This window comes from Hemicordylus capensis, chromosome 1, assembly GCF_027244095.1.
Source record: "Hemicordylus capensis ecotype Gifberg chromosome 1, rHemCap1.1.pri, whole genome shotgun sequence".
Taxonomy (NCBI): domain Eukaryota; kingdom Metazoa; phylum Chordata; class Lepidosauria; order Squamata; family Cordylidae; genus Hemicordylus; species Hemicordylus capensis.
The window spans coordinates 12,954,384-12,970,093 of record NC_069657.1 but is presented as its reverse complement, the minus strand read 5'-3'; the positions used below and the strand labels follow the sequence as shown (position 1 = coordinate 12,970,093).

The following is a 15,710-nucleotide window of genomic DNA, read 5'->3' as shown; positions in this document are numbered from 1 at the left end:
GGGTGATGGGGGTTGTAGTCCAACCACACCTAGGGACCAAAGGTTGGGCAACATGACCGAGAAAGCCCTGCATGGGGAATCCATCCAGGTAGGGATGCTTGGAGCCAAAGATGAACAGGTAGGTATGGGAGGAGGGAAGGCAATCCTTAAAATATCCCAATCTCAGACCACTTAGGTCTTACAGGAGCTCTTGAGAGCCGGAAATGGTAGCAGAGGTGCACTTATGTAATTTTGGAGCCTGGACCTAAAGGCCTTTGGAGCTCCTCCCCTCTCCACTGCAAGTTAAGCATGGTCCCCCTTCTCTCTCTCTCTCTCTCTCTCACACACACACACACACACACACACAGAGTGACACAGGAAGTATTTTTAACGCGTGGGGTTTTGAGGGCACAAACAGCCACTGAACTCACAAGAATGTAAGAATATAAAACTGTTATATTTATGCAAATATGCATGAGCAGAAACATTTCAACAAGCAACTGAACATATCCCCATCCCACGTATTTCTTCCCCCCACTCCCCGCTCTGTCTCTAAAGCAGAGGTCATGCTCAGCTGCCTGGCGCAGCACAGCGACCACACCACCTAAGGCAGACTAAAGAGAATTTGGGGGGCCCAGGGGGTGCGAAGGTCCTGGACTTTGGCCCAGAGGTCCAGGGGTAAGAGCACCTCTGGATGGCAGAGAAATGAGTGCACACTTGTTGCAAAGTGTGCATACACACTAACAAAAGTATTTTACATGTTCAAGGGTCCTTCATAAGGAGACAAGGGAGTTAAGAACAGCCCTGCTGGATCAGGCCCAAGGAGGCCCATCTAGTCCAGCATCCTGTTTCACACAGTGGCCAACCAGATGCCGCTGGAAGCTACAGGCAGGAGTTGAGGGCCTGCCCTCTCTCCTGCCATTACTCCCCTGCAACTGGTAGGGGATTCACACATGCCTTCTTGGTATTTGAAGAGCAAATCTGCTTCGCAGCAGATTCACAAGATGTTTAATTCGGGGGATTAAACTGACAGTTCACATATTTTATTTATTTATTTATTTATTTATTTATTTATTTATTTATTTATTTATTTATTATCAAATTTGTACACTGCCCCAAACCTTCGTCTCTGGGCGGTTAACAACAGCATAAAACAAGTTTAAAAAACCATATACAAAAACTTTAACAATTGTTAATTTAAATAGTGTATTCCCACCTACTTGCTCCGGGTTTTTCCTCCAACCAATCACAAATCACACCATAGAGGAAGAGGCAAGAGAGTGGGATTTTTTTTTTTTTAGTTTGACAGCTAAGAGTGGAAGGACGGGTTGCCAGCTGGATTGAACAGCAGGACACTTAACCCTTATCTTTGAGAGTGACTGCCTTCAGCACCTCATATTTCACACACACACACACACACACACACACACCCCTAATGGAATCAGCTCAGATGAAAACGGGCTCAGGTTCCATCCATTCTGCATGTATAAAAGCCTATGTGATACATAGGAAGACACACATTTTGCAGTTGGTGCTTGTGAACTCAGGAATTTCTCCCTCCTCCGCCCCTTCTGGACTCCCACCACAGAGTAACACCAATCTGCAACAACACTTCCCCGCCCCGAACGCTTGCAATTGCAAATCACTTAGAGCAGACCATAACCAACACAGCTGTCAAACTCCCCTCATTGAGTTTTGGAAAACACCGATTTACTGGCATGACCACCCCACACATAACAGAGAAACTGTGGGGCATAACAGAAGCCCCATTTGCCCCCCTCCAAAAGCCTCTGAAACGAGAGGATTTTTTAAAGCCAGACATACTTTGGGCTAAGCCAGAAAACGCAGCCTCCATTATCCTGTCTGTCCTGGACCTTAATAGCCTGCAAGGACTTCAGGGTAAATCCAGCTAATATGTGGGCTGGCACACTCCAATCTGGAGTAGACTCGAAATAAAAGCCCTGTCTGCAAAACCTCCAGGGGCGACTCAACTTGGCATCTTTTCAGCTCATCCATACTTGTGATTGTTGTCCTTGCCTGTAAGGGGGAAGAAAGACCAAAGGCTCTAGTTTCAGCCTCATCGAAGCCTTTTGATTGCAAATGACTGAACTGCTGTTGTAGAGCAGCTTGGCAGTTAATCAGAAATAATGCATTCTACTCTCAAGCCTGCCAGGAAGGTGACCCAGAAACTCAGGTTCAAACAAACAAACGAAGCAGGCTGAATAGATTCTGTCGAGAGGCAGAAGAAGGTCCTCCTCAGTGAATTCTCAGGAACAGCTGGCACTGGGAGAATGCCTGTGGGGACTCTGGACAGTAAAAGCATCCTATTCCAGCTTGAAAAGGAACTTGCTCCCGTTTTCAAGACTGAACTCTCACAAATGGCAAAAGCGGAGGGATAGCTGTGTCTGGGTTGGGGCACTTCAGGATATGAAGCAGGGGCTTCATAGGAACATAGCAAGTTGCCATATACCAGAGTCAGTCCCCATTGGTCCATCTAGCTCAGCAATGTCTACCCAGACTGGCAGCAGCTCCTCCAAGGCAACAGGCAGGAATCTCTCTCAGCCCTATCTTGGAGATGCTGCCAGGGAGGGAACTTGAACTTTCTGCATGCAAGCATAAAGATGCTCTTCCCATCCCCTCAGGTGAATATCTTCCAGTGCTCACACGTGTAGTCTCCCACTCAAATGCAAACCAGGACAGACCCTGCTTAGTAAAGGGGACAATTCCTGCTTGCAACCACACGACCAGGTCTCCTCCATTCGCATAACTGAATGAATGCGCTTCTGTGCAAAAATAAAAATTCCCTCCACAGGGAAAACTAGAATACGAGGGAGAAGGCTAGGTTACAAGAGGAAAAGAGGACCAGCAGATTAACTGCATAAAGGGAGGCTGTGAGAACATGCAAGAAATAAATGTAAGAAAGAAAGAAGTATTTTAATTTATAGTTTTAAAGCTTTGGGTTTTAGAGTTTTAGAGAAAGAAAGAAAGAAAGAAAGAAAGAAAGAAAGAAAGAAAGAAAGAAAGAAAGAAAGAAAGAAAGAAAGAGGGAGGGCGGAAAGGAGGGAGGGAGGGCATATACTTTTGCATTTCTTACAGGCAAGGAAGGTGTTAAAGAGCTCTTTGCAGCTCTGTTCCAACTTGCAGGGAAGGTAGCAACCAAGATGTCACAGGGAAAGGACCAAGCACTATAACGAATGCCAGATGAGAAGCCCCTCTTCCTCCGGACCAAATTAAGGCACCAAGTGATATGTTCTTTTTAAAATGTATATCCCTTCCAACAAGTAGGACCAACAACAACAATGAGATAAAAACAATTGCAAAACAAGAGACAGGAGTTGTAGACTATTACTTATCCCGAGTTCAGGATCCCAACTGCTTAGTGCTTGCACAAGGCGAGACTCTTATATTCCCCGGAGAAGCACAGGCAACACCAGAAGACCCAAGGCTTTCTCCTAGAGACCCCCAACTTTGGGTCCCCAGATGTCACTGGACTACAACTCTCATCATGCATTCACTGTGGCAGGAGACGATGGGAGGTGTAGTCTGAAAGCATCTGGGAAACCAAGATGGATTCTCAGAGTACATCTCGGCCATTGTGGCTGAGGATGAAGGGAGTTGAAGTCCAAAAGCATCTGGGGGCTGAAGGTCGTAGACGAGGGCTGTTGCAGAGCCAGGGCTGCACAACTTTGGCTCTCCAGCTGTTGCTGGACTACAACTCCCATCATTCCTATGGGCTACTGTGGCTGGCGATGCTGCAAACTGTAGTCCAACAACAGCTGGAGGCCTGGAGTTGTGCACCCAGTCCTAGGCAAGTGCTTGCCCTCGCAACAGTCGGGCCGGTGGATGCGGCTAATCCTCCCTGCTCTGCCCCCTCCCAACTGGTAGGGAAGATGAGCCGCTCCGGAGAGAATGTGGGCATGAGCCAGGTCTGGTGAGGGACCCATTCGAGGGAGTCCAGGAAGCACAAGAGAGCAGATCTAAGGAGAGGATTCTGTAACCCTCGTGGCTCAGGTTCTGGAATCAGAAGCTGGTGTCCACGTATGCAAATCTGTCCAGACTTACAGGGCTCCTCTGCACCTGCTGCCAAAAACTGGCAAAGCAGCTGAACTTCCACATGCCTCTCTGGCACCAGTGCAAGAGACTGCAAGGTAATGATTACAGCTCTGCCATGATTACAGGTGTCTGCTTCCTCCTTGTCCTGCTTTTTCTTGTCTTGTCTTTTCTTCCTTTTTTTGGCGGGGGGCGGGGGGGACTCCAAGAATTTCTATTGGCCCAGTGATAAGAGACTTGACAGTAAGTCCTTGAGGTCAGGGGTGTCGCTAGAATTGAGCAAATGGGTTCAAAGAACCCAGACCCCCCCAGCTCCTTTGCCCCCCCCAGTTCCACCCCTCCCTATTTTCTTCATTATCTCCCTAATTCTGAGGGGCCACCAGGGAGAGGGCAAACACAAGCCCCATCCCTCCTAGTGACACCCCTACCTGAGGTTTGGTGTTGTGGAATTTGCAGTGGGCTGAGTCCGGGAGCAATTCACAGGAGGGGCGCACAGGGACAGGTTTCTGCAATATGTCTATCAGGCGGCTTTCCCCTGAGTCAGACCGTCAGTCCATCCATCTCAGTATTGCCTACACGGACCAGCAGCAGCTCTCCAAGAGGGCCAATCCCGCAGAAGGAGAAAGCAGCACCCGTAGCAAAACCTGGCATGGACGTGGCGGGAGGAGGGAGAAAGGAGGAAACCCCCACCCCACAAACTGGCACACTGGGACAGCTTGCAATCTCCTGGCCCGTTTTCACAAACTGCAGGCAAATGCATGCATGATAACCTGCAAACTTCTTCTTCACGCGCACAATTAGTTGCCTCAAGCGAGTTACTGAAACAAATGCCACGTGAAGACACGGGAGAGGATCTCCGGGGGCAAACGCCACACCTTCTCTCCTGCCCTCCTTTGCAGTGGCAAGGCACAGAGCTCTGTGGCTGGAGGGTGTTAGAGGCTGTTGATTTTGACCCACAATAGGTAAAACAGCAGAGCACTAAGGAACGAGCACACACTCCAGTTACAGAGTAGGTAGCAGAGGGTGGTTGGGATATTGCAGCTATTTAGAGAAAACACATGGAGATCCTTGTGTGACTAAACGCTAAACATTTATTGGTTAAACACACTTGGACAGGAAAGACCTATCTCTAATCTAAAGGACTACATAGTGGATAGGTAAGGAGAGAGAGAGAGATGTTTCCATCTGCTCTCTAGGAGGAAAGGAAGGATTGTGACGCAGCACAGGAGGTGCTGCAGAGTCAGTCCAGGGGTCATAGTGTAGGGGCAGATAGGGAGACCCTGACTCACTGTCTCTACTCCCAATGCCCCTAGTGGTCATTAGGACAGTTGGTGCTCACACATGCATGAGATATCTTCCAAAGCTGTTCATGTCGTCTGTGAGCCAAGCCCACAAATTTCCGCCTTCATCGTCATCACCGTCTCAGGGGACGAATGCTCATAGTGATTTTGGGGCATGTCTAACAAGGTGGGAAAAGTGATCTCATGCATGTGTGCATGCAAGGATATTTTACAGGATCATATCCTTGCATGCACACATGCATGAGATCACTTGTCCCACCTTGTTAGACATGCCCCAAAATCACTATGAGCATTCGTCCCCTGAGACGGTGATGACAATGACGGCCGAAATTTGTGGGCTTGGCTCACAGACGACATGAACGGCTTTGGAAGTGATCTCATGCACGTGTGCATGCAAGGATATGATCCTGTAAAATGCGTCCACATGATGACGTTCCAGGGGAATGAGTAATCCACAAGCCTGAATTCCAGTACTGCTTGGGCCAGGATGGAGTCTTCCTCTCTACTGCTCTGATTTCTTCTCATAGGAATTGCTGCTGTTGCATCTGCTTTGTGTTAAAATAAGGGCTAATTCATACATTAGTCTGATCACATGGTTGCTCTGAGAAGGCGAGTTCTGAGAAGGACTGAGAAGGCCTTTATCCCCAAAACGATTAGGGTACATGTTGGGGAATCCCTGAGGTGGAGCCAATCGCCGTGGGTAAACATGGCGAGCTTCATGCTGGGGTTTCCCCCGCCCAGGTCTTGCAAGGAGTACTCTATCGGGCTATGGAAGACGTGGAGCCAGCGTGGTGTAGTGGTCAGAGTGCTGGCCTAGGATCGAGGAGACCCGAGTTCAAATCCCCATTCAGCCATGAGACTTGCTGGGTGACTCTGGGCCAGTCACTTCTCTCTCAGCCTACCCTACTTCACGGTTGCTGTGAGGAGAAACTTAAGTATGTAGGACTGAGAAGGCCTTCCTCGGAGGAAGAGTGGGATATGAAATATAAATAAATAATGTAAATAATAAAAATAAAGCACTAGGGTGGGGTTGGTGAATGGAACAAGCCTCTGAGGCCACCTCAACCTCCTTTGGCAGCGGAAAGTGAATGGCTGCACTAAAATTGCAGTCATTTTTGCACAGAGGAGAGTGTGCAAAGATTAAGGCAACAATGAATAAATTGTTGCACTCTCTCCATGGAATAATCATTGGAGGTCATTCCTGCCCATTGTCATTTCCATTCCTCTGACAACATCAATAAAATATTATCGTAGTTCTTTGTGTTTTCAAAACGTTTAACACGCCACTGTAAATTTGGCTACTGCGGGCCTGATGGTCTGGACAATGAAAGCACGACAACCCAGTGATCAGACCCAATGAAAGTATGGCGCTGCTATCACCTCTTTTCCATCTCTCGCGGTGTCGACCTTGTCAAGAATCACAATGAGCATTTGTCCACGCAGATGAGACCACCCCAGCTGGCTCTAAAGTACTTTGAAGAATGAATGCTTCAGACTTTTGTATCTGAACAGCCTTCTGTTCCTGCTGCTTTCAAGCATAACGTTTGTCAGAAAGCAATACCCATCACTCAGTCTGGCCTTAAAAATGTACAGTGCAGGATGCAGAATTACCTGTCCTATAATGAACACAAAGATGCCCTAGTTGGATCAGATCAAGTCTGATATTCTGTTTCCAGCAGTGATCAGAGAGAAGCCCCCAAGATCTCACGAGCAGTTCATCCCATCACTCGCTCCTAGGCATCTCAAGAGGAATCCTGTCCCCATACATGGAGGCTTCGCTTAGTTCAAGGATTCCAAGCTTTGGCTTCCCAGATGTGGTGGGACTCCAACTCCCATCATCCCCCGCCACAATGACCAAAGGGGACCAGTGTTCTCTCTCATTTCTTTTCACCTGTGTGAGGAATGAGTTTTCTTCTGGGCCTCTGTATCAAGGCAGTGTGTGCAGACATGCGCTCAAGAGTGGGGCATTCCTGATTCTACCTGAGCGGGATCTAAAATTATCTGTGTGGACACCCAAAAACCTGTGAGCACGTGTGCATGTTTGCACGCCTTTGAGGGAACACTGCTGGGGACCCAAAGTTCGGAATGCTTAACCGAAGATGCATGGCTAAATAGCAATCAATATGGATTTATCGGCCATTTTTGGAAGAGTGGTATATAAATAAAATAAACAAGTAATTAAACATTTATCCTCTCTCATTGTATCTAACTCTCTCTCTTTTTTAAAAAAACGATCTACGTTTGTGGCAATCACCACATCTTGTAGCAGTGAGTTCAACATGTTAATTATGTGCCAAGAAGAAGGACTTCCTTTTTGTCTTTCCTGAACCTACATACCATCAGCCAGCTTAATTGGGAGACACCTCTTCCCAGAGTATTACACATTCACACCAAAGGGTAAACTTTCCTTCCCTCACATTAACAGAAACAATGAACTGGTTTGCTGTGTAACGCAGTTTGCTTTTCTGCTCCAGCCTGAATTAATCTACTTTCACCCAATCTTTTATTTTTCCCCATGCTGAAAAGAAAAGTAGTAGCTACTTCATAACCCCATGCACCGAGTATGAAGAATACAGCCCTCAAAATACATATTCTACTAATATGGACCCACAACAAAATGTTGTCGTATATCCCTACTCTGTGTGTGTATTACCTGAGCCAGTGCCTGAGCATGGTGAAAGTTTTAGACAGTTTTCTCCCTCAGAAGCAGAAGGGTTTGTGACTGTCTTGAGGGAGTGTGTGTTAAGTTGAGAAATTTTTCGCTCTTTTTATTCAAACCCTTCTTCCACCCCCCTCAACACTGACTCCCATTAGCTCTGCTCTGCTTGTTTGTTAACTTCTTTCTGAGTGTGCAAACATTCCGTTCCATTGGATTACATTGGGGCAGTTAGAGGGGAGCTTGTCCACTTAGATCCTTCCCGTTCAGGTTTTTGTGAAACCGAGACATCTGTAGGCTGCCGGTAGGTACCTCCCTTTTTAACTCACGTGCTCCAGTTATGCATCCAAAGGGATCACAATATTTCCACCTCTTTTGGAAATAGCTATAGGATTAAGCTAATTCTATCTAGCAGACACACCTTTAATGCCCAGGTTCAACACTGGGACATGCAGACAGGGTTTGAGCTCACATGCAAGGTGAGGAAAAAGAGTCTGAACTGAAAGTCTGTTCATCACAGTCAAACAAGGTCCAGACCAAGACATTTTCCTGCCTGAAGCAAAAGACAACGCAACACCCCCCATCTGAAGATGGGTGCTCTGCATTCTTAGGCCATGCTCATTCCAAGGCGGCAGCAGCAAACAAGCACGATCCGATTAGAAACTGGGCGGGGGGGGGGCATTTCTATCTCTCATGGGGTTGGGGGGGGGAGAAGAGGGTGGGGAAGAGAAAATGAATAGCCTGTCCCAGTGGGGTGAGGAAAGGCGGTGGTAACCGTTTTGATGGTTTTAATGTTGTTTTAGAGCATTGTTTTTTTAAAAAATTGTTGTTTTAAATGTCTTGTTTGGTTGTTTTTTTTGTTTCCAACTAATGTTTTAATGTTGTTTTTATCTGTTGTAAGCCGCCCAGAGACATACGTTTTGGGTGGTATAAAAATATGTAAATAAATAAATAAATACATGGGGTGCAGGGAGACCCCTGGTGTGGTACGTATGGTGGGGAGGGGGACCAGTGCATGCTGCCCCCAAAATCCTCCTCATGTGTCTCCACCGGAGGTGACAGTCTCAGTCTGCTTTGTGGAAGTCATGCCTCAAACTCTGGTTTGGCCATTTACATCCAAACTGGGCGAATGGGAAGGCCCATCCACACATTACGGTCAGCACTCTTACATCAAGCGTATATAATGTACACAGGTCCAGGCATTCACATGCTATGCTGAACGCGGGTACAGCCGTACACTTCCACTCTGTACCATACATTTGAAGAGCCTGTTTCCAGGTCCACTTTTAAAAGGAACTTAGGTGCAGTCATTCACACAAACACATGTACGAGACGGTCCTCTGTACACGTGTACAGCATAACTTCTGAATTGGGCGAGAGTGGTATCTGGGGTTTCTTCAATGAGAAGATCAATTTTGCTGAAAAGCAGAGCCAAAGTCGGTGGGGCCCTGGGCAGACCTGGCCTCCTCAAAGACTATTCCCGGTCCCTTACCCAAATCTTCAGCTTACATTTAAGAAAATAGTAGTGAGAACACCTAACAGTATTCCTTTCCTTTTGCAACCTAGGCATGTTCTTAAGCAGGGGCAGGAAACCTCAGCACTCCTGCTCTTGTTTTATTTTATTTATTTATTTATTGTTGCATTTATATACCGCCTTTCGTTAAAAGACAACCCCAAGGCGTTTTACAAAAGTTAAAAACATACAATAAAAAGGCAATAAAAACATCAAGCTAAAAAAATATAAAAACATATAAAATACAGGCATAAAAACAATGCAACAGGTAAAAACACACAGAAGCAGCAGTAAAAACGATTATGTAAAAGCCTGGGTAAAAAGCCAAGTTTTAATAAGCTTTCTAAAAGCCGTGATGGAGTCCGAGGTTGTTGAACTACAACAACCCTGGGCCAGTCACTCTCTCTCGCGCTCTCTCTCTCTCTCTCTCTCTCTCTCTCTCTCTCTCTCAGCCTAGCCTACCTCGCAGGGTTGTTGTCGGGATAAAGTGTGAACATGTGTGTAGAACAGGGCTGCTCAACTTCAGCCCTCCTGCAGCTGTTGGCCTACAATTCCCATAAACCCTGGCTATTTACTGCTGTGGTGGAGGATTATGGGAGTTGTCGTTCAAAAACAGCTAGAGAGCCAAAGTGTAGAATCTTGCCCATCACCCTGAGCACGTGGGTGCAGTGTTTCCTGTAACAGAGGTTCCCAGATGTGGTTGACTCCCATCATCCTTAGCCAAAGGCCACTGAAGCTAAGGATTCTGGGAACTGTAGTCAGCAACGCCTGAGAATCCCTATTACAGGGAACACTGCCCCAAAATGTAACACCTTTTATTATTTTTCTGCTGGTTCTTTAAAAAAAAAATATTATTATTAGAATGTTCTTGGGTGTTTTATTGCATTATGTGGTGGTTTTATCAGGTGTTCTTGAAAGGGTTGTTTTTGAAATGTTGCCACCTGTGAGTTGCTTTGGGTAGCCTTTGATGAGAGAAAGTGGAAGAGAGGCTTTTAATGTGCCGACAAAAACGAAGAGAAAGAGAGTGCAGAAGTGAAATTAACACTGAAATGATCACAGGCGGAGACTCGGAAATTAATAAAGAGGGGGCCTGGTGCACATTGAGCTGTGCAGTTGATGGGAAACGCTGCCAGTTTGGTTCCCAGCAAGAAGAGAACTGCTTCCTTTGGTGTGTGTCTGCCTCTCTCACCCACATTTAGCGTGACTGGGCACCTTCACCAGTTCTGGAGAGGAAGGCATTCCAACAGGCACAACCCGTTTCACCCCACATGACAGCCGACACCGGCCCAACCTCCTCTTCTATGCATGGTTAAAGAGACGGGAAGCCTTTTGCTCAACACAGCCATGTTGGTGCCTTATGCAAAAGGCAGAATCCACTGTCTCTGGGGACAACTGGTAGCATGCCAGCGAGCCACACCCGGGCACCAACACCCTCTGTCACCCTGCTGCTCCCCAACTCTCCGAATACAGCAGTTGGGCACCCAGCGCTCCCTGGCAAGAGGTAAAGGCCTTCTTGGGTAACCTCGCAGACAAAAGCCGTATCCAGGGAGAGCTTGAGGGGCAGGCACAGAGAGCACTTTAGTGCTGGAGACAGGCTGAGCCTTCATACTTTCATTTGCCTTCTGCCTGGGCACAGTGCATTCGTTTCCATAGTGTACCGTAGGTACTAACCAGGGCCGGCCTGAGGGTTTTTGGTGCCCGAGGCCAGGGGCTCACAGCCTGTGGTACTCCAGACCAGGGTTTCTTAACCTTGGGCCCCCAGATGTTGTTGGACTACAACTCCCAGAATCCCCAGTCACAAAGGCCATGTCTGGGGATTCTGGGAGTTGTAGTCCAAAAACATCTGGGGGCCCAAGGTTAAGAAACCCTGCTCCAGACATTGCTGAACTACAGCGCCCATCATCCTCAACTATTGTGGCTGGGGATGATGGGAATTGTAGTTCAGCGAGAGCTGGAGTACCACAGGTGTTGGGAACCCCTGCCCTGAGCAAAGTTTTATTCTGGTGCGCGCATACACACACACACACACAGGTCATATGACCAGCCCAGGCAGATGACCAGGCAATGACTAGCCAGTGCTGGTTTGAGGATACAGTGGGAGAGAGTTCCCAGGTCTTTTATGGGGGCAAAATTATAACATTTCAGCGATGAAAAGATGCTGCTAATTTGGAAATCCAGTCCGAGGCCTTTTTTTTTTTTGAATGAATATTGAGGCAAGCAATTCATATTCAAGAGAGGGAGTGCAGCTTATGAGACTAACTGTTTATTGGGGGCTGAAGCGCAATGAGCAAAGATGACTCTGTATTTGGGGGAGCAGAAAGTGCAGGCCCTGTGGGGAGCAGTGTGCAGTGTTACACATTACTTACTTACACTACATTTCCGAGCAGGGGAAATCAATAGGGATGCATCTTCCTGCAGCATTTTTTGTCAAAGCATGAATTATTGTAAGATGCATTCGTGCTCCCTAGCTTTCTTACTAGGGATGCAAGACACGCAAGGCAGCATCTTTAAGAACTAACAAATCTGCCAGCTAGAGAGATATGCAAGCTTGTGGGCTGCACAGAAGCCTTTGTCAGGCCAAAAGATACATGAGATCATTCTAAGCTGCAGGCAGGACCAACTAGTTAACAGTGCAAAAGTTTGTGTGACTTTCAACTATGGTTCCATCAATACATAGAGATGAGAAGTCACAAGGCATATTTATTTTACTTTGCTTCAACTTCAGCAATAGCTTTTTAACTAGAACTGGAGAGTCCAGTGCTCCTGAATACAGGGATTTAAAAAACATTTTAAAAACTGTAGACCCAGTACTTTATGCATTAGCCCCACATACGGCTATGGGCAATGTTAAGTCTCAGAAGCCGAGGAAAACGACAGAGAAAAGGTCGCCGCTTAAACTGGTAGACCAGCTTTCTGGTCTTTTTAGAATCCACAAAAGGAAGTACTTCTCACAATGTGTATCTGTGGAATTCACCACCACCACATGTACCAATGGTCACAAGCTTAAATGGCTTTTAAAAGTAGAAAGTTCATGAGGACGGGTCTATCAATCGTTTTGAGTCAGGATGCCTTCATGTTCAGAGGCAGGAGACCTCTGAATACCTCATAGTGCGGACAAAACTGGGATGGCCAACACTTTTCCTGCCCTATTTGTGGGCTTCCTGGAGGCATCTGATTGGCTGCTGTTAGAATGCTGGAGTAATCAAGCCACAAAGGATGCTGCCATGCTGAGTCTATTTGGTCCATCAAGTTGAGTACTGTCTACTCTGACAGGCAGCAGCTTTCCATGGTTTCTTTCCCAGTCCTACCTGAAGACGCAAGGGCTTGAATCTGAGACCTTCTGCATGCAGAGAATGCGCCCTACCACTAAGATATCCCACACACACACACCTCAAGCAAGACAGTTCTTAAGTTTCTAAGCACCAGCATCAAACTTCTAGGATCTCTGGTGTCCCAGATTTTTGCCCAGCCGTGCTGAAACACCTAGACATCAGTACCCCAGTGGTAGCTACCATGCACGCCCATGTGTTTACACCAGGGGTCGGGCAAACTTGGGTCTTCCGCTGCTGTCGAACTACAACTCCCAACATCTCCAGCCACAACAAATTGTGGATGGGGATGATGGGGGTTGTAGTTCAACAAGAGCCGGAGAGCCAAGGTTGCCTACCCTGGTCATCTACACACGATGTGCCGCTCCAGCTGCAAGTTCCCTGGGAAACCACATCCCCAGCCAGGTCCCGCCAACTCACCCAGCCTTCGAAGCTGTCGGACGACCCGGTGCCCTGCAGGAGCTCGTGGAAGCGGACGGTGCAGTTGGCCACAAAGTCATCGTAGCCGATGGGGGTGCCGTGAAAGACGGCCAGCTCCAGCTGGCAGCCGTCCGTGACAGGGGTGCCGAACTCCTCGTTGAAGGTCGGCTTGTTGGTCTTCTGCTTGGTGCTGGTCTGCCCCACCCGCACCTGGTCCACGCTCACCGTGATGTAGGGGTCCAACAGCTGGTGGCCCTTCTTGAAGAGGGAGTGCCGGAGGGACCAGCGGGTGGGCTGCAGCCCCACGGCCTCGCCGATGCGCACCTTCATGTACCCGTTGAACTTCATGCCTCCAGCCAAGGCAGGGCCACAGGTGAGAGCAAGAGGGATGCTGCTCCCCCGCCCTTAGCAACGAAGGACCTGGCAACTCAGGAATCAGGGCCGCGTGGGGTCCCCCCCTGGCTGGCCCATGCTGCTCCGCACCGATCCAAATGCAGAGAAAGCACCAATCCAGCAGCAGAGAAAGCCGGCTGGGCTGCTGAATCACTTGATACAGAGAGCAGGGCAGAGAGAGAGGCTGCTCTCATAGACTCCTCTGGGAGCCTGGAAATCCACAAAGCAAGCTGAGGGGAACTGCCGGGCAAGCCTTGCTGATGCCCCCTGCCTAGTGCCAGGCAGCCCACAGCTTCTGGTCCCTGCTCTCCGGCAGCCACCGGGGAATCCTCGCTGCCCTCGACCGGCACACAGCTTGCATTTCCTCCCCCTTCTCTCACTCGGCTCTCCAATCCAGGAAGAAACTGCAGCAAAGAGAACAATCTTCGCTCTTCTGGGGTTGTTTTTTGCTTTCCTGCCTGAGAAACAAACCCAAGCCACAGGCCACAAATTCACACACACACACAAATACACACAAGGTTCCCGGGGTGGGGGGGCAGCAAAATTGTCCCAGCTTCTTCGCCCTTCTGCTCCTAGACCAGCCTCAAGAAGCGCTTCTCTCCTTCCTGGGAAAAAGAGGCAAGTGCTTGTTCAGCCAGAGGAGCACCTGAGAGATGTGTCAGCCCAGCCAGAGAGGAGGGAAGGCCCAGAGGAGGAGCTAGCCGGCTGTCCTGCAAAGACTTGTCCTGAGTTTGGGAGTGAGAGACACTGTGTGTGTAGCAATCTTGGAGTTCATTCATCAAGGCTCTGGCTGGTCTCTGGCATGCCCAAAGAAACTCCGGAGCCATTTCCATTTTCCTGGCTCTCTGGTTCCTATCGTGGGGTGCGCTTTCTCCTAACACCTGTCTTCAGCTCCCCAGAGAGGCATGTCCCCCCCCCCAAAAAAAAATGGTTTGGGTTTTTAAAAATCTCGTCCCGGCAACAAACTGCAGCTGGAAAATCTGCTTCCTCACCTCTCCGACTCTAGCCCAAGCAAATTAACGTGTTGTCAGGAGACAGGAGTAGCCGGAAAGGGCGGGTTGTTTCTCCCTGGTATGTTTCACAGCCGCAGCCCGGGTGGATTGTTGGCATCTTGTTTTTCTTTGGGGTTTGGGATGGATAATTCTGCGGGAGGGCTGCCTCCTTCCACGGGAACCTGCCTGAAGTACTGAAGTGATATGCAGAGGGCTGACTCTTTGGAGGTGAGGCATGGGGTGGCTGGCAGTAGGATCAGTCAGGTGGGCCCTGCTTGTGAAATGCTCTCCCCAAGATGTCTTGCCAGGCACGGACTCTGCTGCCTTGTGGGCACCAGGCAAGAACTTTTTAAAAAGATTTACCCAGGCCTTTGCACAACGGGGAAATGCTGACTAACAAGCAGAAGGTTGCTGGTTTGAATCCCCGCTGGTGCAATATCGAGCAGCAGCAATATAGGAAGATGCTGAAAGGCACCATCTCACACTGCACGGGAGGAGGCAATGGCAAACCCCTCCTGTATTCTACCAAAGACAACCACAGGGCTCTGTGGGCGCCAGGAGTCGAAATCAACTTGACGGCACACTTTACCTTTACCTTTAAACGTTGCTCAAGCCAGTTTCCGTTTTCTCCTGCTATTTTGATACTGCTGTATTGTTTTAACCATGTTTATAGAATTGCTGTAAATGGTTTTATTATTTTATTTTGATTGCTTTTCTTATGGTGAGTCATCCTGGGTGTGGTCACGCTGAAGGGCAGGAGATAAATTCCTAAATAAAATAAGTAAATACACAAGAACATCTTTTTCATCATATCCTAAGACTTGGAATTGGCTAACAAATCTTATGGGGAAGGGGCTGTTTCTGTTATCTTTGGAACTCCCTGCCACTTGACCTTTGGATGGCCCCATCCCTGGCAATTTTCAACCAAAACCTCGAAATGCTTTTAATGTGGCAGGCCTGGAGGCAAGATCTCTTGAACTGCCCTACTGGTGGCTGGCTGTATTGGGTTCTAGCCCTCTCTGCTTTTTATGATATCTTATTGTTAGGAACATAGGAAGCTGCCTTCTCCTGAGTCAG

At 48.2% G+C, this 15,710-nt stretch overlaps 1 protein-coding gene across 1 annotated transcript in view; it reads right to left on the bottom strand.

Annotated features, from left to right (window-relative positions):
- The window catches only part of PRKCH (protein kinase C eta), a 173,204-nt gene extending 159,605 nt beyond the window's left edge, over positions 1 to 13,599 (bottom strand). Inside the window, exon 1 of the mRNA XM_053243651.1 lies at positions 13,249 to 13,599. Within this exon, the coding sequence (XP_053099626.1) occupies positions 13,249 to 13,596 (348 nt within the window). The 5' untranslated portion in view covers positions 13,597 to 13,599. The remainder of the gene's footprint in view (positions 1 to 13,248) is intronic.
- Positions 13,600 to 15,710: the final 2,111 nt, after the last annotated feature.